General features: G+C 37.9%; 1 protein-coding gene across 4 annotated transcripts in view; it reads left to right on the forward strand.

The window, feature by feature from the left end:
- The window catches only part of ARHGAP5 (Rho GTPase activating protein 5), a 79,397-nt gene that overhangs the window by 39,712 nt on the left and 13,604 nt on the right, over positions 1–26,081 (forward strand). For 2 of the 4 annotated variants that reach the window (XM_061394919.1, XM_061394918.1), the window contains exons 3-4: positions 1,955–2,102; positions 25,375–25,452. In XM_061394919.1, coding sequence (XP_061250903.1) covers positions 1,955–2,102; positions 25,375–25,452 — 226 coding nt within the window. Of the gene's footprint in view, positions 1–1,954; positions 2,103–25,374; positions 25,453–26,081 lie in introns of those variants that run through there. The other 2 variants (XM_061394921.1, XM_061394922.1) reach the window with 2 other exon arrangements.

Consider the following 26,081-nt stretch of genomic DNA (forward strand, 5'->3'; position numbering starts at 1 on the left):
AGAAATCTAACCCCAATTTTAGTAAAGTGTTCAGAATTTAGATTGGTTCCTAAAGGGTAGTATGAAAAGCAGATTTCTTAAGAGTTGATTGGAGCAGTTAGGACTAGCTACTTACTTTTCTTACAACTTTTTCCTTTAGTTGACATTTCAGATTAAGATCTTTTATTTCTGTTGCTGCTACCAAAGGCTAGGCATTGCTGTTATCATTAATCTGCTTAAATGTAGTCTTTTTTCACCACTTGTATTATCATTCTAAACAAAACACCCATCATTGCCTTAGTTTTTACTTTTCTAATCAAATGGTGCTTCTAGTAGTTTGCAGACTAGAAAGCATCTTAATGCTCCTCCTAAGAAGGATGACAACCCAACCACTGTATCCCTACCTCAGCTCATTTCTGCTTTCTTGCACATTGTTTTGTTTTGGTGGTGGTGGTTAGTGGAAGGATCGTCTAAGGAGTAGAAAGAATCCACACTACTTGACTTGATGGGCTAGGTCTTGAGCCAGGTCAAGTACTCCAGTGCTTTGATGGTGACATTCCAAACACCTAGTTATACTGTGTGTAAGCTGTATCACCAGAGTGATGGTATATGAAAATTTAAAAGTTGGATTTCATGAACTCTGGATGTTGCTAGGTAGAGCAGCCTCAAATTGAAATGAAAGAAAGGATTTAATTGACTGTTAGTTGCTCAGTTGTGTCTGACTCTTTGCAACCCCATGGACCTTAGTCCACCAGGCTCCTCTGTCCGTGAAGTTCTCCAGCAAGAATACTGAAGTGGGTTGCTGTTTTTTCCTCCAAGGGATGTTCCCGACCCAGGGATCAAACCTGGGTCTCCTGCATTGTAGTTGGATTCTTTACCGTCTGAGCCACCAGGGAAATTGCGTAACTCGGAACTTGAAAGAATATTGAAAGGTCAGTCCATCCAAAGGAGAGATTCCGATGGGAAGAATCGGAAATTAAAATGAGGGCTGTTGCTTTAAGTGTTGAAACCTCAGCCTGTGCTCCCTTTCTGCCCACCCCCCCCTCCCCCCACACACATTTTTCTGATCAGAAATAGCATGTTTTTATCTGATTTGTAAGTCAGTTACAATACTCATGACAAATATAAATACACCCTACTTAAGGAAGACTGACTCAGAATCTCCTTAAGGATTGAATTTCAGGCAGTACTTCCTTAGTTTTTGAAATGTTCATTCCCTGGTTAAGAAGCTATTTTCTCCCAATGCAAGATTGAAGTTAAACTTTGAAAATCCTTATGTAACTTTTTACTATTGTGAAAATGTTTTGTTCATTGCTAATAAAAATTACCTTTTTGGGTGCCTAGTAAAATGTTTTTAATAGACTAAATTAACATCTCATTTCCCACTGGGATGTTACTTTCTTTTATAAAAAATATCTTAATGTTTAAGAAATATTCAATAGATAGTATGGAAGAAAATGGGGAAATAAGACATAAATGATGAAACTAGACACTCATGGAGTTGCATAGCTTCATTATATAATCAATAAATAAAACTATGTTATGCTTACTAGTATAGCTATGCACAAAAATCTCACTTGGAACTTGTCAAAGACCAAATAACAAATGCAGCAATTAACATACCACACTTGAACTGTGAATTGTGTGATGCTTACTCCTTGTTTTTCCTTTTCATTGGCATTGAAAAATGATCTTTTCTAATTTTCCTGCCTATCCAGTTTTCTCTTATTTTCCAAAGAGAACAGTTTCTTCTGTTCAGCCATTTTTTGTCTGTTCACTTTCATCTCTTTCTCTTGGTCAAGTTGCTGTTTATAGCAGAATTTATTTATTGAATGCCATATTGATGGACATTAGGTTGGATGTAACTTTTAGATATTTCTTTTGATACAAATTGTGTATTTATATTGCTTGATACTAATGTTATTTTAAAGGGAATTAATTAAAATAGTTTTAACTTAAATATTTTTTCTTATAGCAGAAAAAGAAAACTAAGAACTTCAATCCACCAACACGTAGAAATTGGGAAAGTAATTACTTTGGGATGCCCCTCCAGGATCTGGTTACAGCTGAGAAGCCTATACCACTGTTTGTTGAAAAATGTGTGGAATTTATTGAAGATACAGGTAGGATAGAAGTTACCATTGCAAGACATTTGATTTAAAATTTATGCTACTATTTAATCATAGGTATGATTTAAGGTAGTAGTTTGAATGTTTTCAAAATGTTTAAGACTGATACTATTTTTTAACTCATTTTACACATGAATTTTTCCTTTTAAAATTCATAGCAATATTTATGAATGCACAGGAGGTAGCTTGTTCGTGATGTTATTATTTATTCAGGAGCACTAGCTTAATATGGTTTATATGGTTTGAGTTGTATTTGTAAGGCGTGTGTAGATATCCTCACTGTTTTAAAAACAAGCCTGCTCTTACGTCTGTTTCATCCAGTGAATCTGTTGGACTAGTCACAGTTGAGGAATATAGGCAGAATATTATGTTTATGTGCATTTAAAATGAATACAAGTTAACCATGAAACTGTAGTGATCTGAATAGACTACAAAATTTAATGGTTTGAAAACATGAGCTAATTTCATTATAGCTCTATTTATTCTTAATGACCTCTTTTGATAAGCTTTTTTTTTTTTTTTTTTTATAAAAAAGTTAGGTGAATGTCTTATCTAGAAAGCTCATTTTTACTTCAGTGTAAATGGTGAAATTACATTAATTGATTTTTAAATGTTAAATTAACCTGAGATTCCTGGGATAAATACCACTTGGTCTATGTGTTATTGCTGGACCCAGTTTGCTAAAATGTTAAGGATTCTGCATTCTAAGAATTAACAATTTATAGTTTTCTAGCAGTGCCTAGAAAATCCCATGGACGGAGGAGCCTGGTGGGCTGCAGTCCATGGGGTCGCTGAGGGTCGGACATGACTGAGCGACTTGCACTTTCACTTTTCACTTTCCTGCATTGGAGAAGGAAATGGCAACCCACTCCAGTGTTCTTGCCTAGAGAATCCCAGGGACGAGGGAGCCTGGTGGGCTGCTGTCTATGGGGTCGCACAGAGTCGGACACGACTGAAGTGATGCAGCAGCAGCAGTGCCTTATATCTGGTTTTGGTATCAGGGTAAAGCTGGCATCACAGACTGAGTCTGTTTTCTGGAAAAGATTGTATAGAATGGTAATAGTTCTTTATTAAATTTTGGAGAATTCACCAGCGAAACTATCTGGACCTGGAATTTTGTGAGGAGGCTTTTAACTATAGATTAAATTTCTTTAATGGATATAGGACTGTACAGATTTTCAATTTATTCAGTAAGCATTGACTGTGGCTTTCAGGGAGTTTATCCTTTTCATTCAAGTTGCTATAAGGTGGTTTATAAAATTCCATATCATACTTTTGATGCCTCTTCTTTTGTTTTTGGCATTTCATTTTTCCTTCTTGTTAGAAGTTTGTCCATTTTATTGATCTTTTCAAAGAACCAGCTTTTGATTTTATTGATTTTTTTTTTTTTCTCTTTTGTCCATTTCTAAACTCAGTGAATTCTACTTCTTCTTTACTTCTTTTTGCTTTCGATTTTTTTTATAGTTTCTTAAGGTATAAACCTAGATTAATGATTTTGTCCAGTCTTCTATACTGTTTAGCATTTAAAATTTTCCTGTAAATATTATTTTAGCTGTACACCAAGGTCTTAATGCTGTTTCCATTTTCATTCAGTTCAGGATACTTTGTAATTTATTTCCCTTTTGACTTTTTAATTTAACACATTAATTTTTATTTCAGATGTTTTCCAGATAACTTTGTTATTCATTTATAGTTTAATTTTGTTGCAGTTGATAACAGTTTGACTTCAGTGTAACTTTATTGAGACTTGTTATTTATAGCCCAGAATGTGGTCTGTTTTGAAGAGTGTTCCTTGGGACCTTGAGCAAAATGTTTATTAAGCTATTGGATGAGGGATTCATCCAATGTCAGGTCAAGTTCTTTGAGAATATTGGTCAAATCTTATCTGTCCTTACTGATTTTCTTGTTGACTTGTTTTTTTTAATTGAGTACTGTTAAAATCTTTAATCATGATTGATAACTTGTCTGTTTCTCCTTTGAGTTGTGTTAGCTTTTGCGTTATGTGTTTTGTAATTTCTTTAGTTTCACATATATTTAGGATTATGTCTTTTATGAAATAGTATCTTTATGATGCATTCTCCTTGTTTTGAAGCCTACTTAATCTAAAATTAATGTAGCAAACTGCATTTTCTTTCTTTTTTTCTATGAAGTATGTTTTTTTAATCCTTTTAATTGTATCTTCTTATTTAATGAAGTTTCTCATGGACTGAGTCTGACAATCCACTCTTCTAAGTGGAGTATTTATTAGATCCTTGGCTTTTTATGTAATTATCAATCTAATTGGTTTTAAATCTTCTGTCTTGTTTTTATTTATTTTTTGTCTAGTGTGAACATTATTCCTTTTCTGTTTTTGCTTTCTTTTGGATAAGCTGAAAACTTTTTTCTCTTATTTTAACGCCAGCATCCAGTTACAATGTTTATCTGTTAGGGTTATTTTAAGTGGTACTCTCGAATTTTAAATACATATCTTTAATCACAATTCATCTTGAGACAACATTACACCAGCATAATGTGTAGCTTAAGAACCTTGGAACAGTACATTTAACCCTCCAATCCCTTTTTCTATTGTACACTTTAAATTTACAATATGTTTTAAGTATCATAGTATATGTTCATAATTTTTACTTTAAATAAGTAATTATCCTTATTTTTGAAAGGTTTTCTTAAGTTATAATCCTCTTAGAAAACAGCTTTATAAAAATATAATTCACATACTCTACACTCTACCCATTTAAATTGTACAGTCCACTGGTATATTTGTATGTTCACAGAGTTGTGCAAGCATCAGCACATTCAATTTTAGAGCATTTTCATCACTTCCAAAGTAAACCCCATCCATTAAGCAGTCAGTTCCCCATTCTCCATACTCATCATCCCTTAACTTTCTGACTCTATAGATTTACCTATTCTGGTCTTCTTCTTTGCTTTAACATAGTGTTTTATAGCATCCACGTTAGCATCTCTCAGTACTTCATTTTTTAAAATAATTTTTATTTATTTTTGGCTGTGCGGGGTCTTTGTTGCTGTGCGCATTACTCTGTAGATGTAGGGCGTGGGCTTCTCATTGTAGTGGCTTGTCTTGTTCCCGAGAACTGGCTCTAGGGCACGCAGGCTTTAGTAGTTGCAGACGTGGTCTTTGTAGTTGCAGCTCCCAGGTCCTAGAGCACAGGCTCAGTGGTTGTGGTGCATGGGCTAACTCAGCAGCATGTGGAGTTTTCCCAGATCAAGCCCTGAATTCATTTCTTCTGCATTGGCAGACAGACTCTACCACTGAGCCACCAGGGAATCCCCATGCATTTTTATTGTTGAATAATGTTCCATTGATGCGAATTTGTGTTGATTGCCACTTTTTGACAACTCTGAATGTTGCTGCAGGTGAACACTTATGTACCAGTTTTTTGTGTGGACACATTTTTCCCTCCTTCGAGTATACATACCTAGGAGCAGAATTTCTAGATCATAGGGTACGTATGTGTTAATCGCTCAGTCATGTCTGACTCTTTGCGACCCTGTGGACTGTAGCCCATGAGGCTCCTCTATCCATGGAAGGAGTGGGTTGCCATTTCCTTCTCCAGGGCATCTTCCTGATCCAGGGATCTAACCCGGGTCTCCGGCATTGCAGGCAGATTCTTTACCATATGAGCCACTAAGGAAGCCCCTATGTTTAACCCTTTGAGGAATTTTCAGTTGTTTATTGGCCATTTGTATATCTTTGGAAAGACATCTTTTCATATACTTTGCCATTTTTAAGTTCAGTTGTTTATCTTAGTGTTGAGTTGAAGAGTTCTTTATATACTCTAGATACAGTTCAGTTCAGTTCAGTTCAGTCGCTCAGTGGTGTCCAACTCTTTGCAGCCCCATGAACTGTAGCATGCCAGGCTTCCCTGTCCATCACCAACTCCCGGAGTTCACCCAAACCCGTGTCCATTGAGTCGGTGATGCCATCCAACCATCTCATCCTCTGTTATCCCCGTCTCCTCCTGCCCTCAATCTTTCCCAGCATCAGGGTCTTTTCAGATGAGTCAGCTCTTCGCATCAGGTGGCCAAAGGATTGGAGTTTCAGCTTCAGCATCAGTCCTTCCAGTGAACACCAAGGACTGATCTCCTTTAGGATGGACTGGTTGGATCTCCTGGTAGTCTAAGGGACTCTCAAGAGTCTTCTCAAACACCACAGTTCAAAAGCATCAATTCTTCGGCGCTCAGCTTTCTTTATAGTCCAACTCTCACATCCATACATGACCACTGGAAAAACCATAACCTTGACTAGAGAGACCATTGTTGGCAAAGTAATGTCTCTGCTTTTTAATATGCTGTCTAGGTTGGTCATAACTTTCCTTCCAGGGAGTAAACATCTTTTAATTTCATGGCTACAATCACCATCTGCAGTGAACAAGTTGCTTTCAAATACGATTTGCAGTTTTTTTCCCCCAAATTTCTTGTTGGTATCATTTGAAGCACAAAAGTTGTAAATTTTGATGAAATCTAATTTTTTTTTGGTTACTGTGTGCATGGTATCATATCTAAGAAAGCTTTGCCAAAGCCAAGATTACAAACATGTATTCCTATATATTCTTCTAAGAGCTTTTTTGGTTTTACCTGTTACATTTAGGTCTGTGATTCATTTTGAGTTAATTTTTGTGTGTGGTACAAGGAGGCATCCCAGCTTGATTCATTTGCTTGTACATATCCATTGTCCAAGCACCATTTATTGAATTACCTTGACATTCTTTTTGAAAATCACTTGGCTATAAATGTGAGTAGTTCTTCCACTTATATTCCATTGATCTATATGCCTACCCATTTTTGTCTGTACCAGTTTGTTTTCAATATTTTATCTCTGGGGTTATTTTTGAAACCAGGAAGTTTAGTCCTCCAACTTTGTTCTTTTATTTCTAGGCTGTTAGATTTTTTTCTTTTCAGTCTTTTGGATTGCTCCTCATCTTCTGCATGATATTTACCAAAAAATCTGTTTTTCTTTCCAGTATTCCTCTGTATATGATGTGTTACCCTCTCTCCCTCAATTCCCAACTGCTTTTAAGATTATTCTGTTTTTTGCTGAATTTTTTTATTAGCATATTAGGTTTTGTTTTTTTTTGGTGTGGGTGTGTATTCTTTGGGATTTTCTATGTATATAAGGTCATATCCACTGTGAATAGGGATAGCTTTACTTCTTCTTTTGAAATTTGGTTGTCTTTTGTTTCTGTGTCTTGCTCTGGCTTGAACTTCCAGTGTAATATTTAATAGCTGTGGTGAAAGCAGGCATTGTTGGTATTCCTTACTTTAGAGGAAAGCTTTCTTTCACCATTATCATGTTAGCTCTGAATTTTTCATAAATATTCTTTATCGTGTTATAGAAGTTTCCTTCTGTATTAGTTTCCTGGAGTTGTCAGAATGAACTCCCACAAACTGGGTAGCTTAAAACAATAGAAATGTATTTGCTGACAGCCTAAAGGCTGGAAATCTGAAATCAAGATGTCAGTTGGGTCATGCTCCCTCAGAGACTGGATAGAATCCTTTCTTGGTTCTTTCTGGCTTCTGGTGGTGTCTATCAATCCTTGATATTCCTTGGCTTACAAGTAATAATGTTACTCCATTCTGTCTTTGGAGTTCTGGCTGTATCTGCCTTCTTAGAAAGATGCTAGTTGTTGGGTTAAGGACTCACCCTCATCTTATATGACCTCATCTTATCCTAGCTGATTGTAGTGGTCTTGTTTGCAAGTAAGGTCCCTTTCTAAGGCATTGGGGGTTATGACGTCAACATATCTTTTGGGGAGACTAAGTCAATCCATAAAACATTTTATTCCTAGTTTGTAGAGTATTTTTTATTGTGAAAGGGTGTTGGATATTGTGAAATGATTTTTTGTGTCAGTTGATATAATCATGTGGGATTTTTTCTTTCATTCTATTAATGTGAGTTGCATTATCTTTTTGTTATGTTGAACCACATTTGCATTCCTGTGATAAATCCCACTGCCTCATGGTATATAATCTTTTTAATGCTGTTGCATTCAATTTGCTGTGTGGGTGCCCAGTTGCGTCTGACTCTTAGCCCACCAGGCTTCTCTGTCCAAGGAGTCTCCAGGCAAGAATACTGAAGCAGGTTGCCATTCCTTAATGTAGGGGATCTTCCCAACCCAGGGGTCAAACTTGCATCTTTTGCATCTCCTGCATTTGCAGGCAGTTTCTTTACTACTGTGCCACCTGGAAAGCCCTTCAGTTTGCTAGTGTTCTGCAGAAGTTTTTTGCATCTGTATTCCTAAAGAATATTGGTATATAGCTTTCATTTTTTTTGGAGTCTTTGGCTTTAGTATTGGGGTAATACTGACCTCATAGAATGAGCTAGGAAGTGTTTCTTCCTTTATCTTTTTATTCTTTAGAATATTTTAAAGCTAGTTTTCTCTGTTATTAAAGAACTATCTTCAGGAACTTTTGAAGCATTTCTATGTTAGAGATTTTCTAAAATTTTTTCTTGATTTTAGTCTTTCAGTTTTATATTTTGTTGCCAGTGTATCTCCTGCTGCTTATAATTTTATTTTGCATTTCCAGTTTACAACTTCTAATTTGTTGTGAGTCAGGAAAACATATGGCAGAATTAGTCTAAGTTGTGTTTTTGGTTAGGTTGAATAGAATCTGTGGGTAAACAGGAGGTATTCCTCCTATAAAGAAAACAGTATATTTTAGTGCCGGGGTTTGTAACATCTTTTTGGTTATTTATAATCTTTTTTATTTGCATTTTTTAAGTTATGATAGGTTAGGGGATGAGATGACCAAGTTCCAGATAAATCAGGAATTTCTCTCACTATCCTAAAATTTATATTTGCATGTAGATGTAGTTAATCTGAAATGCCCTCATTATTACAAATTACAAAGAAAAGATTACCTCTAAAGCTTAGAGGTTATTTTTCTGCTCAGATTATGTTAGAAGCATGAGTGTCTCAGTGAGGTTCTTTAAATATTGGTCTGAAAATTATGTTGTTCCGACACATCAATGATAAATGAAATAATTGAGGTGAAATGAGTATAAATGAATCTCTGTTTTTTTGGTAAAATAAAGGTTACTATAACTTTGTTTTTATTTATACTTCATCATTCCCACTTGCCTTTTTGAAGAACTCCTACTCATTTTCGTTGATCTAAATAAATAACACTTTTTCACTGAATGTCATTGCCTTTTATCGTCTGTATTATCCTACCTATATATCAGTCCATTTTTATATTCATTCCTTTGCATATCTCATCAAACCCCACCATGTTATTCTCTTGGCAAACCTCAACTTTGATTAAACTAACTCTCTGCCTTCTCTGTAATTGGACGAGAAAAGCAGATCATGGCTGTAGAAAAACATAAACCATGCATTTCACGTTAAATATGTGACCACAAATCTGAAGTAATCATCCAGTGTTTTCTTTATTTCTAAACATTTTGAAAATTTTTTGAACCTTCAGAAATGTTACAAGGATAATATTATGAAGCATCCACATAACTTTCATCTAGATATACCAATTTTGGGGGAGGAGGTTACCACATTTCTCCCCAACCTTTTTTTTTTTTTTGGCTAAACCATTGGAAAGTTACAGACACCATGTACTTCATTCTTGAATCTTTTAGCATATATCTCCTAAGAACATTTTCTCCACATAACCACAATATAAATAACACCTTTGGGAAATAAAACATTGATAAAATCTTACTTTTTAATATTTTGTTTATAAGCAGATTTCCATTATTATCCCAGTAATGCCCTCTTACAGCTTCTTTGTTCTTTCAGTTTAGGATCCAGTCAAGGATCGTGCATTTGCATTTATTGTTATGCATGAAATATGTCTCTTTATCTTTCCTTAATCTATAATAGTTCTCTAGCCTTATATTTTCTTGACACATTTTTTGAAAATTCTTAAGTTTTTTTTCCCAGAATGTTCCTAAATTTTGTCTGATTCCTGGTCAGATTCAACTTAAACACTTTTGGCTGGAATTCTACATAGGGCTGAGATATCTTTCTTTGATGCATCACACTAAGAAACATATGATGCTATTTCCTAAAGGACTTCTTAGGTTGCTTTGGAAATTCTAGACTTTTAATAACCTTAACAGTGTCAGATAATGCTTAAAGTTGTGATCATTGACATCTGACTTTAATGATTCAAGAGTGACTTGTTTATTCTTGATATAGCCAAGAATTATAAATTAGCCCTTAAAGCGTTTCATGAGATAATTTTAGTATGCCTGTGTCTAGCAGAAATTCCTTAAGGATTTCTAGTATATTAATAAATGGCCTTTTGTGTTGTCTGGCTTTGAAACATATTTTTTATCTGTTAGCAAGAACATTTTCTTCTTGAAGTAGCTGGTCATTGGGGTACAGCTAATCCTTTCTTTTTGTTTTTTTGAACACCATAGCCATTAGACCATAATCTCTTAAGAGATTAGGGACCTGTAGCTCCTAAAACTGGGGGCACATATGATTAAATCTTTATTTAATAAATGTTTAAAAATGAACCCTAGTTTCTTTTAATAACCTTACATGTGTGTCCTTTGTGCCAATAGTAACACAAGAGTGATATCTTTTTAAGTCTTTATTTTCCAAAATAGAATTAGCATTTATTATTTTTTCCTAAAACGAGTGCATGACCATTGCAAAAGATAGTGTGACTTTTTATAATTTAAATTTATATCAGTTCAGTTCAGTCGCTCAGTCATGTCCAACTCTTTGTGACCCCATGAACTGCAGCACACCAGGCCTCCCTGTCCATCACCAACTCCCGGAGTCCACTCAAACCCATGTCCATCGAATTGGTGATGCCATCCAACCATCAAATCCTCTGTCGTCCCCTACTCCTCCTGCCCTCAATCTTTCCCAGCATCAGGGTCTTTTCAAATGAGTCAGCTCTTTGTATCAGGTGGCCAAAGGATTGGAGTTGCAGCTTCAGCATCAGTCCTTCCAGTGAACACCCAGGACTGATCTCCTTTAGGATGGACTGGTTGGATCTCCTTGCAGTCCAAGGGACTCTCAAGAGTCTTCTCAAACACCACAGTTCAAAAGCATCAATTCTTCTGCACTGAGCTTTATAGTCCAACATCCACATATGACCACTGGAAAAACCACAGCCTTGACGAGATGGACCTTTGTTGGCAAAGTAATGTCTCAGCTTTTTTAATATGCTGTCTAGGTTGGTCATAACTTTCCTTACAAGGAGTAAGCGTCTTTTAATTTCATGGCTGCAGTCACCATCTGCAGTGATTTTGGAGCCCCAAAAAATAAAGTCTGACACTGTTTCCACTGTTTCCCCATCTATTTGCCATGAAGTGATGGGACCGGATGCCATGATCTTCGTTTTCTGAATGTTGAGCTTTAGGCCAACTTTTTCACTCTCCTGTTTCACTTTCATCAAGAGGCTTTTGAGTTCCTCTTCACTTTCTGCCATAAGGGTGGTGTCATCTGCATATCTGAGGTTATTGATATTTCTCCCGGCAATCTTGATTCCAGCTTGTGCTTCTTCCTGCCCAGCATTTCTCATGATGTACTCTGCATATAAGTTAAATAAGCAGGGTGACAGTATACAGCCTTGACATACTCCTTTCCTGATTTGGAACCAGTCTGTTGTTCCGTGTCCAGTTCTAACTGTTGCTTCCTGACCTGCATACAGGTTTTTCAAGAGGCAGGTCAGGTGGTCTGGTATGCCCATCTCTTTCAGAATTTTCCACAGTTTATTGTGATCCACACAGTCAAAGGCTTTGGCATAGTCAATAAAGCAGAAATAGATGTTTTTCTGGAACTCTCTTGCTTTTTTGATGATCCAGCGGATGTTGGAGATTTGATCTCTGGTTCCTCTGCCTTTTCTAAAACCAGCTTGAACATCAGGAAGTTCACTGTTCACGTATTGCTGAAGCCTGGCTTGGGGAATTTTGAGCATTTCTTTACTAGTGTGTGAGATGAGTGCAACTGTGCGGTAGTTTGAGCATTCTTTGGCATTGCCTTTCTTTGGGATTGGAATGAAAACTGACCTTTTCTAGTCCTGTGGCCACTGCTGAGTTTCCCAGATTTGCTGGCATATTGAGTGCAGCACTTTCACAGCATTGTCTTTTAGGATTTGAAACAGCTCATCTGGAATTCTATAACCTCCACCAGCTTTGTTCATAGTGATGCTTTCTAAGGCTCACTTGACTTCACATTCCAGGATGTCTGGCTCTAGGTCAGTGATCACACCATCGTGATTATCTGGGTCGTGAAGATCTTTTTGTACAGTTCTTCTGTGTATTCTTGCCATCTCAATATCTTCTGCTTCTGTTAGGTCCATACCATTTCTGTCCTTTATCGAGCCCATCTTTGCATGAAATGTTCCCTTGGTATCTCTAATTTTCTTGAAAAGATCTCTAGTCTTTCCCATTCTGTTGTTTTCCTCTGTTTCTTTGCATTGATCGCTATGTGTTTATATCTTTAAAAAAAAAATTTTAGATTTATAACAGAATCAAGAGCGAGATTTCTCATTTACCCCCTCTCACACGTGAAACTCTCCCCAACCCCCATCACCAACATCACTCCCCAAAATGGTACATTTTTTACCAAGGATAAACCTGTGCTGATACATGATAATCACCCACAGTTAATAGTGTACATTAGTATTTACTCTTGGTGTTGTATATTTTATTGGTTTGGACATATGTATAATGACATATCCATCACTACAGTAGCATAAAGAGTGTTTTTACTGCCCTAAAAATCTTTGGTGCTCTGCCTATTCATCTCTCTCTACCTCCCCCACCCCTGGCAACCACGTACCTATTTATTGTTTTACCTTTTCATTTTACCTTTTCTACAATGTATAGTTAGACAATAATCCAATATGTGCCCTTTTCAGATTGGCTTCTTAGTAATACGCATTTAAGCTTTCTCTATGTCTTTTCATGGGTTAATAACGCCATTCTTTCTTGACATTTCATTGTCTGGATGTACCACCATTTAATTATCCATTTACCTTCTGAAGAACAGCCTGTATTCTTCCACATTTGGGCAGTTATGCTATAAACATAGCTATAGCTACAAAATAAATGCTGTAAACACCAGTGTGCAGATTTTTGTGTAGATATTTTTCATTTCCTATGAGTAAATTAACAAAGAGCATTATTGCTGGATGGTATGGTAGGAGTGGGCTTGCTCTGTGGCTCAGCATTAAAGAATCTACCTACAGTGCAGACGAGAAGGCTTCAATGCCTGGGTTGGAAGTATCCCCTGGAGGAGGAAATGGCCACCCACTCTGGTATTCCTGCCTAAAATATCCTATGGACAGAGGAGCCTGGTGGGCTACAGCCCAACGGGTTGCAAAGCGTTGGACATAACTGAGTGACTGAGCACACGTGGTAAGAGTACCTTTTGGTTTCTTAGTTTGTTTTTTTTTTGGCCTACCTTGAGGCTTGCAGGATTGTAGTTCCCCAAACCAGAGATTGAATCCAGGCTCCTGGCAATGGAAGCTCAAAGCGTACATTTAGTTTTGTTAAAAAACTTACAGGCCGTCTTCCAGAGCATCTATACCATTTTGCATTCCCAGCAGCAGTAAATGAAAATTTCTGTTCTCCACATCTTTGTCAGCAGCAGCAGGTGTTGTCAATGTTCTGGATTTTGGCATTCTAATAGTGATGTCTCATTGTTTTAACTTGAAATTCCCTAGTAACATATGATATGGAGCTTCTTTTTATATTTATTTGCTATCTATATATCTTCTTTGATAAGGTATCTATTAAGGTCTTTGGCCCATTTTGCAGTGGAGTTGTTTTCCAGCAGCAGCAGTATATTTTGGATAGCAGTCCTTATCAGATAAGATGTTTTGTTAATATTTTCTCCCAGTCTGTGACTTATCTTCTAATTCTCTTGATGTTGTCTTTCACAGAGCAATGACTTTTAATTTTAAGGAAGCCCACCTTATCAATATTTTTATCACAGCTTGTGTATTTGAGCTTATATCTAAAAAGGCATCACCATACCCAAGGTCATCTAGGTTTTTTTTAATTATGTTGTCTTCTAGTAATTATATAGTTCTCCATTTTACATTTAAGTCAGTGATCTATAAACTCGACAATCAGTTTGTTGATAACCATAAAATAATTTCCTGGAAATTTGATTGGGTTGCTTTGAATCTATAGATCAAGCTGAGAAGAATTGACACCCAAATGGTATTTGTCTTCCTATCCAAGAACATGGTATATCTTTCCGTTTACAGTTAATCTTTGAGCAGCATGAGTTTGAACTGTGTGTGTCCACTTACACTTGGATATATTTCCGTAGTAAATAATATATTACTAAACACAATCCATGTTTGCTTGAATTTGTGAATGTGGAGCAACAGTGGATACAGAGGACCAGCTATAAGTTATACACGGACTAGCTCCTGCATTGCTCAGAGGTCAGTTGTATTTAGTCCTTTGCTTTGACTCATCAGTTTTATAGTTTTTCTCATACAGATCTTGTATATATTTGTTAGATTTGTACTTAGGTATTTGTGCTTTTCATGCTGTTTGTGTTCATGGGGTTCTTGGAGTGGTTTGCCATTACCTCCTCCAGCCAGGAGGCTTATCGCTTCTCTACAAATAGCTGAGGAAAGAAGAGGAAAGCACTGGAGAAAAGGGAAGGATACACCCAACTGAATGCAGAGTTTCAGAGAATAGCAAGGATAGATAAGAATGCCTTCTTGAATGAACAATGCAAAGAAGACAATAGAATGGGAAAGACTAGATATCTTTTCAAGAAAATTGTAGATATCAAGGAAACATTTCATACATAGATGGACATGATAAAGGACACAAACAGTAAGGACCTAGCAGAGGCAGAAGAGATTAAGAAGAGATATACAAAATAAAAAACACTGAAGAAATATACAAAAAATCTTAATGACCCAGATAACCACGATGGTATGGTCACTCACCTAGAGCCAGACATCCTGGAGTGTGAAGTGCAAGTGGGCTTTAGGAAGCATTACTACAAACAAAGCTAGTGGAGATGATAGAATTCCAGCTGAGCTATCTAAAATCCTAAAAAATGATGCTGTTAAAGTGCTACACTCAATATGTTAGCAAATTTGGAAAACTCAGGACTGGCACAAGACTAGAAAAGGTCAGTTTTCATTCCAATCCCAAAGAAGGATAGTGCGAAAAACTGTCAAGCTACCATACAGTTGCATGCATTTTGCATGGTAGTATGGTTATGCTCAAAATCCTTCAAGCTAGGCTTCAAAAGTACATGAACCAAGAACTTCCAGATGTACCTGCTGGGTTTAGAAAAGGCAGAGGAACCAGAGATCAAATTGTCAACATCTGCTGGATCATAGAAAAAGCAAGAGAATTCCAGAAAAACGTCTACGTCTGCTTCATTGTCTACGCTAAAGACTGTGTGGATCACAGCAAACTGAAAAATTCTTAAAGAAATGGGAATGCCAAGACCACCTTACCTGTCTTCTGAGAAACCTGTATACAAGTCAAGAAGTAACAGTTAGAACTTTATGTGGAACAACTGACTGGTTCAAAATTGGGAAAGGAGTACAACAAGGCTGTATATTGTCACTCTGCTTATTTAACTGTATGCAGAGTCCATTATGTGAAATGCTGGGCTGGATGAATTACATACTGGGATGAAGATGACCGGGAGAAATATCAGCAACCTCAAATATGCAGTCATTTCTCTAATGACAGAAAGTGAAGAGCAACTTCACTCTTGCTGAAGGTAAGAGAGAGAGAAAAAACTGGCTTAAAACTCAACATGCAAAAAACTAAAATCATGGTATCCAGTCCCATCACTTCATGGCAGACAGATGGGGGAAAGGTGAAAACATTAACAGATTCTATTTTCTTGGACTCAAAAATCATCATGCACAGTGACTGCAGCCATGAAATTAGGACACTTGCTCCTTCCAAGGAAAGCTATGAAAAACCTAGACAGCATATTAAAAGGCAAAAACATTAATTTGCCTACAAAGGTCCATATAGTCAAAGCTGTGGTTTTTCCAGTAGTCATGTACAGATGGACCATAAAGAAGACTGAGCACTGAAGAATTAATGCTTTCGAATTGCGGTCCTGGAGAAAGTCCTTTGGACAGCACAGAGATCAAACCAGTCAATCCAAAAGGAAATCAACCCTGAATATTCACGGGAAAGACTGATGCTGAAGCCAAAGCTCCAGTACTTTGGCCAGTTCATGTGAAGAACTGACTTACTGGAAAAGACTGATGCTAGGGAAAGACTGTGGACAGAAGGACAAGGGCAATAGAGTATGATATGGTTGGATGGCATCGCGGACTCAATGCACATGAATTTGAGCAAACTCTGAGAGATAGTGAAAGATAGGGAAGCCTGGCATGCTTCAGTCCGTGGGGTTCTTGGTTCACATGCTGTTCAAGCCTGGCTTGAAAGCTTTTGAGCTTTACCTTGCTAGTATGTGAAATGAGCAAAATTGTGTAATAGTTTGAGCATTCTTTGGGATTGGAATGAAAAGTGACCTGTTCTAGTCCTGTGGCCATTGCTGAGTTTTCCAAATTTGCTGGCATATTGAGTACAGTGCTTTAATAGCATCATCTTTTAGAATTTGTATGTATTAATATTCTTCATTTTTTAAGTCACCATTCTCCTGGTTTTCTATGGTTCTTTGTTCATGGCTTCCTATAAAGAAATAGAGGAAAACAACAGAATGGGAAAGACTAGAGATCTCTTCAAGAAAATTAGAGATACCAAGGGAACATTTCATGCAAAGATGGGCTCGATAAAGGACAGAAATGGTATGGACCTAACAGAAGCAGAAGATATTAAGAAGAGGTGGCAAGAATACACAGAAGAACTGTACAAAAAAGATCTTCACGACCCAGATAATCACGATGGTGTGATCACTGACCTAGAGCCAGACATCCTGGAATGTGAAGTCAAGTGGGCCTTAGAAAGCATCACTACAAACAAAACTAGTGGAGGTGATGGAATTCCAGTTGACCTGTTTCAAATCTGGAAAAATGATGCTGTGAAAGTGCTACACTCAATATGCCAGCAAATTTGGAAAACCCAGCAGTGGCCACAGGACTAGAAAAGGTCAGTTTTCATTCCAATCCCAAAGAAAGGCAATGCCAAAGAATGCTCCAACTACCACACAATTGAACTCGTCTCACATGCTACTAAAGTAATGCTCAAAATTCTCCAAGCCAGGCTTCAGCAATACGTGAACCGTGAACTTCTGATGTTCAAGGTGGTTTTAGAAAAGGCAGAGGAACCAGAGATCAAATCGCCAACATCCGCTGGATCATCAAAAAAGCAAGAGAGTTCCAGAAAAGCATCTATTTCTGCTTCATTGACTATGCCAAAGCCTTTGACTGTGTGGATCACAATAAACTGTGGAAAATTCTGAAAGAGATGGGCATACCAGACCACCTGACCTGCCTCTTGAGAAATCTGTATGCAAGTCAGGAAGCAACAGTTAAAACTAGACATGGAACAAACAGACTGGTTCCAAATAGGAAAAGGAGTACGTCAAGACTGTATATTGTCACCCTGCTTATTTAACTTACATGCAGAGTACATCATGAGAAATGCTGGGCTGGAGGAAGCACAAGCTGGAATCAAGATTGCCGGGAGAAATATCAATAACCTCAGATATGCAGATGACACCACCCTTATGGCAGAAAGTGAAGAGGAACTCAAAAGCCTCTTGGTGAAAGTGAAAATGGACAGTGAAAACGTTGGCTTAAAGCTCAACATTCAGAAAACGAAAATCATGGCATCTGGTCCTGTCACTTCAAGGGAAATAGATGGGGAAACAGTGGAAACAGTGTCAGACTTTATTTTTTGGGCTCCAAAATCACTGCAGACGGTGACTGCAGCCATGAAATTAAAAGACACTTAGTGCTTGGAAGGAAAGTTATGACCAACCTAGATAGTATATTCAAAAGCAGAGACATTACTTTGCCAACAAAGGTCCGTCTAGTCAAAGCTATGGTTTTTCCTGTGGTCATGTATGCATGTGAGAGTTGGCCTGTGAAGAAGGCTGAGTGCCGAAGAATTGATGTTTCTGAACTGTGGTGTTGGAGAAGACTCTTGAGAGTCCCTTGGACTGCAAGGAGATCCAACCCGTCCATTCTGAAGGAGATCAGCCCTGGGATTTCTTTGGAAGGAATGATGCTAAAGCTGAAACTCCAGTACTTTGGCCACTTCATGCGAAGTGTTGACTCATTGGAAAAGACTCTGATGCTGGGAGGGATTGGGGGCAGGAGGAGAAGGGGACGACAGAGGTTGAGATGGCTGGATGGCATCACTGACTCAATGGACGTGAGTCTGAGTGAACTCCGGGGGTTGGTGATGGACAGGGAGGCCTGGCTTGCTGCGATTCGTGGGGTTGCAAAGTTTGGACACTACTGAGCGACTGAACTGAACTGAACTGATAGCTCTTTGTGCATTTTTAAAGGTTAAAGTCTTTGTCTAATAAGTGCAGTGACTGGGTTTCCCCATAGGCAGTTTCTGTTAATATTTTTTCCCAGAATGGACCATACTGGCTTTTCTATGCTTCTTAAATTTTTTGTTGAAAATAAGATATTTAAATATTTTAGCATAGTGAAACATAGGCAAGCCCTTGTGCTCTTTTTTCTGGGAGCCATCAGACAAGTTAAAATTTACAACTATATTTCTTTGCAAACAAGATCTGTGTTCCTGCCTCTGACACTTGCAGCCAAAACCCCAAGTGCAGTCTACCTTCCTCATGGTCGTTGCCAGTCTAGGCTATGGCAAGTAGTAGCTGGGTAGTTTAAAGCTTATTTCTTCTCCAAAACTTGTAATGGTGGTTGTAATTTTTTTAGTAGATTCCAGAGTTCTGCAGAAGTTGATTCTGATACACTGTGGCTGCTCCTTAGTTGTTTTTGAGTTCCCTGGTGGCTCAGATGGTAAAGCATCTGCCTATGATGGAATGGGTGAATTTAACTCAGATGACCATTATATCTACTACTGCAGACAGGAATCCCTCAGAAGAAATGGAGTAGCCATCATGGTCATCAAAAGAGTCCGTAATGCAGTACTTGGATGCAGTCTCAAAAACAACAGAATGATCTCTGTTCATTTCCAAGGCAAACCATTCAATATCACAGTAATCCAAGTCTATGCCCCAACCAGTAATGCTGAAGAAGCTGAAGTTGAACGGTTCTATGGAGACCTACAAGACCTTTTAGAACTAACACCCAAAAAAGGTGTCCTTTTCATTATAGGGGACTGGAATGCAAAAGTAGGAAGTCAAGAAACACCTGGAGTAACAGGCAAATTTGGCCTTGGAATATGGAATGAAGCAGGGCAAAGACTAATAGAGTTTTGCCAAGAAAATGCACTGGTCAGGGCAAACACCCTCTTCCAACAACACAAGAGAAGACTCTACACATGGACATCAACAGATGGTCAACACCGAAATCAGATTGATTATGTTCTTTGTAGCCAAAGATGGAGAAGCTCTATACAGTCAACAGAAACAAGACTGGGAGCTGACTATGGCTCAGATCATGAACTCTTCATTACCAAATTCAGACTTAAATTGAAGAAAGTAGGAAAAACCACTAGACCATTCAGGTATGACCTAAATCAAATCCCTTATGATTATACAGTGGAAGTGAGAAATAGATTTAAGGGCCTAGATCTGATAGATAGAGTGCCTGATGACTATGGACTGAGGTTCGTGACATTGTACAGGAGACAGGGATCAAGACCATCCCCATGGAAAAAAATGCAAAAAAGCAAAATGGCTGTCTGGGGAGGCCTTACAAATAGATGAGAAAAGAAGAGAAGCAAAAAGCAAAGGAGAAAAGGAAAGATATAAGTATCTGAATGCAGAGTTCCAAAGAATAGCAAGGAGAGATAAGAAAGCCTTCCTCAGCAATCAATGCAAAAAAATAGAGGAAAACAACAGAATGGGAAAGACTAGAGATCTCTTCAAGAAAATTAGAGATACCAAGGGAACATTTCATGCAAAGATGGGCACAATAAAGGACAGAAATGATATGGACCTAACAGAAGCAGAAGATATTAAGAAGAGGTGGCAAGAATACACAGAACTGTACACAAAAGATCTTCACGACCCAGATAATCATGATGGTTTGATCACTGACCTAGAGCCAGACATCCTGGAATGTGAAGTCAAGTGGGCCTTAGAAAGCATCACTATGAACAAAGCTAGTGGAGATGATGGCATTCCAGTTGAGCTATTCCAAATTCTGAAAGATGATGCTATGAAAGTGCTGCACTCAATATGCCAGCAAATTTGGAAAAGTCAGCAGTGACCACAGGACTGGAAAAGGTCAGTTTTCATTGTAATCCCAAAGAAAGGCAATGCCAAAGAATGCTCAAACTACCACACAGTTGCACTCACCTCACATGCTACTAAAGTAATGCTCAAAATTCTCCAAGCCAGGCTTCAGCAATACTTGAACCGTGAACTTCTGATATTCAATCTGGTTTTAGAAAAGGCAGAGGAACCAGAGATCAAATCGCTAACATCCGCTGGATCATCAAAAAAGCAAGAGAATTCCAGAAAAGCATCTATTTCTGCTTCATTGACTATGCCAAAGCCTTTGACTGTGTGGATCACAATAAACTGTGGAAAATCCTGAAAGAGATGGGAATACCAGACCACCTGACCTGCCTCTTGAGAAATCTGTATGCAGGTCAGGAAGCAACAGTTAGAACTGGACATGGAACAACAGACTGGTTCCAAATAGGAAAAGGAGTACGTCAAGACTGTATATTGTCACTCTGCTTATTTAACTTATATGCAGAGTACATCATGAGAAATGCTGGGCTGGAGGAAGCACAAGCTGGAATCAAGATTGTCAGGAGAAATACCAATAACCTCAGATATGCAGATGACACCACCCTTATGGCAGAAAGTGAAGAGGAACTCAAAAGCCTCTTGATGAAAGTGAAAGTGGAGAGTGAAAAAGTTGGCTTAAAGCTCAACATTCAGAAAACGAAGATCATGGCTCTGGTTCCATCACTTCATGGGAAATAGATGGGGAAACAGTGGAAACAGTGTCAGACTTTATTTTTGGGGCTCCAAAATCACTGCAGATGGTGACTGCAGCCATGAAATTAAAAGACGCTTACTCCTTGTAAGGAAAGGTATGACCAACCTAGATAGCATGTTCAAAAGCAGAGACATTACTTTGCCAACAAAGGTCTGTCTAGTCAAAGCTATGGTTTTTCCAGTGGTCATGTATGGATGTGAGAGTTGGACTGTGAAGAAGGCTGAATGCTAAAGAATTGATGTGTTCTTTTGAACTGTGGTGTTGGAGAAGACTCGAGAGTCCCTTGGACTGCAAGGAGATCCAACCCATCCATTCTGAAGGAGAGCAGCCCTGAGATTTCTTTGGAAGGAATGATGCTAAAGCTGAAACTCCAGTACTTTGGCCACCTCATGCGAAGTGTTGACTCATTGGAAAAGACTCTGATGCTGGGAGGGATTGGGGACAGGAGGAGAAGGGGACGACAGAGGTTGAGATGGCTGGATGGCATCACTGACTCGATGGACGTGAGTCTGAGTGAACTCCGGGGGTTGGTGATGGACAGGGAGGCCTGGCATGCTGCGATTCATGGGGTTGCAAAGTTTGGACACGACTGAGCGACTGAACTGAACTGATGATGCGGGAGACCCAGGTTTGTTTCCTGGGTCAGGAAGATCCCCTGGAGAAGGAAATGGCAACCCAGTCCAGTACTTTTGCCTGGAAAATCCCATGGATGGAGGATCCTGATAGGCTCTGGTCCATGGGGTCTCAAAAAGTCAGACCTGACTGAGCGACTTCACTTTCACTTTAAGTTTCTTTTATTGGGGAACCAAGCTCCAAAATTTGTTTCTTCGTCTCTTTTGCTGATGCCGCCTCCCATGGAAACAATATAATTCATGAATGATCTACACAGCTTGCTTCTCCCTTACTGTTGGTTGTGTGTTTTGTGACTTTAGTGAAACTCTTTTATTTTATATTTATTAACTCAAATAGAACTTAGACCCTTTTAGAACTTCAGATATCATGAGTTCTATGCAGTGTAAGGGTTAATCTTTCTAATGGAAGAAAAAAAGGTGAAAGTACTTGGTTAAAACATATTTTAAGTTTAGTTTTGGCATATTGGTATAGATTTCTAATGCCTGTATTACTTGGAGGCCCAGGATGGATACTTTGGATGATTTAATTCACATCTAGATTATTAAGTTGGTGTTGCTGCTTTTTTTTTTTTAAAAAGAAAAAATACATCACTCAGTTATCAGTGAAAGGAAGGCAAGGTTTTTAGCATGGATGATTACACATGTTTCCTTTTTCATGTAGCAAATAAATGCTTGTCACTATGTCAGGTTAGTCTATCATTTTTATTATGTTTATGGATTGGTGTTTTACTATACAAATAAACGTTTTCTTTCTCCATCAATTTGAGGTTTCTTTTCCTCATTATTGGATTCGAATTTTGCATTTTAGTTAGAAATACCACCAAAGTATTGTTGTATCTAAGTGCATCATATCTGTTGGTATTGTTGTTCAGTTGCTCAGTCGTATCCAACTCTTCGTGACCCCATGAACTGTAGTATGCCAGGCTTACCTGTCCTTCATCATCCCTCTCAAGAGTTTGCTCAGACTCTTGTCCATTCAGTCTGTGATGCCATTCAACCATCTCATCCTCTGTCGTCCCCTTCTCCTCCTGCCTTCAATCTTTCCCAGCATCAGAGTCTTTTCCAATATCAGCTCTTTTCATCAGGTGGCCAAAGTATTAGAGCTGCAGCATCAGTCCTTTCAGTGAATATTCAGGGTTGATTTCCTTTAGGATTGCCTGATTTGATCTCCCTGCTGTCCAAGGTACTCTCAAGAGTCTTCCTCAGCACCACAGTTTGAAGGAATAAATTCTTCAGCAGTCAGCGTTTTTCACTGTCCAGCTCTTACATCCATATATGACAACTGGAAAAACCACAACTTTGACTATATGGACTTTTGAGAGCAAAGTAATGCCTCTGCTTTTTAATATGCTGTCCAGGTTTGTCATTGCTTTTCTTCCAAGGAGCAAGCGTCTTTTAATTTCATGGCTGCAGTCACTGTCCACAGTGATTTTGGAGCCCACGAAAATAAAGTCTGTTACTGTTTCCACTTTTTCCCCATCTATTTGCTATGAAGTGATGGGACTGGGTGCCATGATCTTCATGTTTTGAGTGTTGAGTTGTTGGAGTAGGATGTTATTTTGTCCCACAGTAAATGATAATTTTGGTTATTTAGTGGTGTCTGCTGTGCTTTATACCCACTGCAGTGTTCTTGCCTAGAGAATCCCAGGGACAGGGGAGCCTGTCACCCAGAGTTGGACACAACTGAAGCGACTTAGCAGCAGCAGCTGTGCTTTATTGAAGTTAAAACTTTGGATTTAATGACTTTGACCCATGAAACTTGTCAGTGGATTTTTGCTACCTTTTTTGCGGGTTTGTGTGTTTGTGCTCAATCACTCAGTTGTGTCCAACTCTTTGCAGTCCTATGACTACAGCCTGCCAGGCTCCTCTGTCCATGGGATTTTCCGAGCAAGAATACTACTGGAGTGGGCTGCCATTTCCTTCTCCAGGGGATCTTCCCTTACCTTTATTTTCATGAATTTCTCAATGTTGACTTGTTTCCTGCAATGTGAGGTACATTTTTTTTTCCCCTTTCACATCTTTGTATGTAAAGATATTTGTGATATTTATAAAACAAAATATTAATAAAATATTTTAACCTGATGAAAATTAGAAGGGATTAATATATTGTCCCATACAAGCACCTTTGATATTGCTCCGGAAAAAAGTTTGACAGAATCCACTATTCTATTCATTTTTTCCTCCTTGTGATCAGAAGAGTACAATGCCTTATCAAACTGAGTCTCTTTTAGAAGTTTCCCATTGAACATAGGGATAGGTCTTGGGCTGATGATATAAATCTTGGTTCATCTGTTGTCCCACAAATCCCTGCAACTTGTCTTTTTTTTTTTTTTCCGTGTCTAATTTCTTTATGTTCTTTAGACTGGATAATTTCTGTTGTTTGTCTTCAGGATCACTTGCTCATTTCTCTGTCTTCTTTTGTTGTTGATAGCATTCAGTGAATTTGTTGTTTCTGTTCCTGTATTTCTGATTCTAAAATTTCCATTTTGTTGTTCCTTATATTTCTGTTTCTTTGCTGATACTTTCTGTTAGGAAGTATGTTTCACGTGTGTTTATAATTGTTCACCAAAGTGTTTTATGATGCTTTGAAATCCTTATCAGATAGTTCCACAACTGACATCTTTGCATTGGTGTCAATTAATTGTCTTTCTCATTCAGGTTGAGATTTTCTTGATTCTTGAAATGATGAATGATTTTCATTTTATTATGTTTTTATTCTAGATTTTGAATAGTATGCTGTGAAACTTTGAGTCTTATTTAAATCTATTTTTAACAGGCCTCCTCTGACACTGTACTAGCCGAGGAGGAAGGCTGCCTCATTGCTACAAAGTGAGGCTAGAAGATTGGACTCCCCACCCTGCTTGATCTCCACCAGCCTCTGTTGACCACTGTGGTGGAGAGGGGAGGTTACCTCTTAGGTCAAGGTGGTAGTTAAAACTTCAGACTTCAATCAGCCCTTGCTGACATCTTGAAAGGGGAGGGACACCTTTGTTGCTGCTGGCTAGTAGATTGCCATTGTTGTGAATGAGGAGGAGTAGGTTCCACGATGTTTGGCTGGAGTAGGGCAATAATTAAAAAATGATTTTGCTTGCTAGTCTACACCTTTCCCAATCCTTTCACCAGAGAGAGCAGGCTTTTCTTGTTGGTTTTCTGAGTGGTGGTTTATTGTTGTTTTTATTTTTTTGCCTGTGTTCATCAGTGTTTCTGGGTTGCAGGCTTGTCTGTTGCCTGGTCTAGGAAATATAAGGCAAAAAGAAAACCCAGAGAACTCAGTCATGTTGTTTTTCAAGTTCTTAGAGTTGCTGTTAATTCACTTTCTCTTCACCTTTCAGTGTCTTTTGGTTTTTTTTCAATATATCACAGTCAGGAAATTAGATGTATTTAGTAAAAGAAATAGGAAGAATGTTTCTTCTCACTTTTTGCATGGAACTGAGTAGCCTAACTGGTTTAAAATTAAAATAGTCCATTGTGAACTTACTTTAAATGAAATGTTCAAAATTATTTTGTTCCTAAAAATATTTACCACCATATTTTGTAAGTCACTAAGTTGTACATAAGGTTAAGTATATTCTTTGTTGTACTTATATATGCATGTATAAAAGTCTCTTTCTTTATTTTAGGATTATGTACTGAAGGACTCTACCGTGTTAGTGGGAACAAAACTGATCAAGACAATATTCAAAAGCAGTTTGATCAAGGTAAAAAGATAATTACATAAGGCAAAATTACCATCTTGTTAGTTTCCTTATTGAAATTTCATATGAAAACCTCCTTAAGATCATGTATTATGGAAGAAAGTTTTGAAGTAGTATTAGGAGTATTTAATCAGACAGATACCAGAGTCAAGAAACAGGAGAGCTGTAAATCCATTAGCAGAATTGGAAAAGCAGTAAATTGAGTTATGATGCATCATCATCTTTGTGTATGCAGATTTACCTTTAAGTGCAATTTGAAAGTGTTTTTTTTCTTTCATGATACTGTGCCAACTAATTAGGGATTTTTTAAAAAGCTGAATTTCCTACTCAAATTAATTATGAGATCAAAGATTTAAGTGAAAAAAATGAAAACTGTATGTACTAGGGAGAAAAATGAGTGAATATTTTTATAATCTTGCAGTAGGGAGAGGCCTAAACTTAACATGAAACCTAGTAAGCATGAACAAGATGATAAACTGGACTGCTTAAAAATGTAAAAACTTCTGTATGGAACAGTGGATAAAACAAAATCAGGAGAAAAACTGCAAATCTAGGGGGGCTATGGACTTTCTTTGCTAGATTAAGCAATTTAATTTCAGAAGAACAACATACATATGTAAATATGCTTGGCC

This window comes from Bos javanicus, chromosome 21 (genome assembly GCF_032452875.1).
Source record: "Bos javanicus breed banteng chromosome 21, ARS-OSU_banteng_1.0, whole genome shotgun sequence".
In the NCBI taxonomy this organism is placed as follows: Eukaryota; Metazoa; Chordata; class Mammalia; order Artiodactyla; family Bovidae; genus Bos; species Bos javanicus.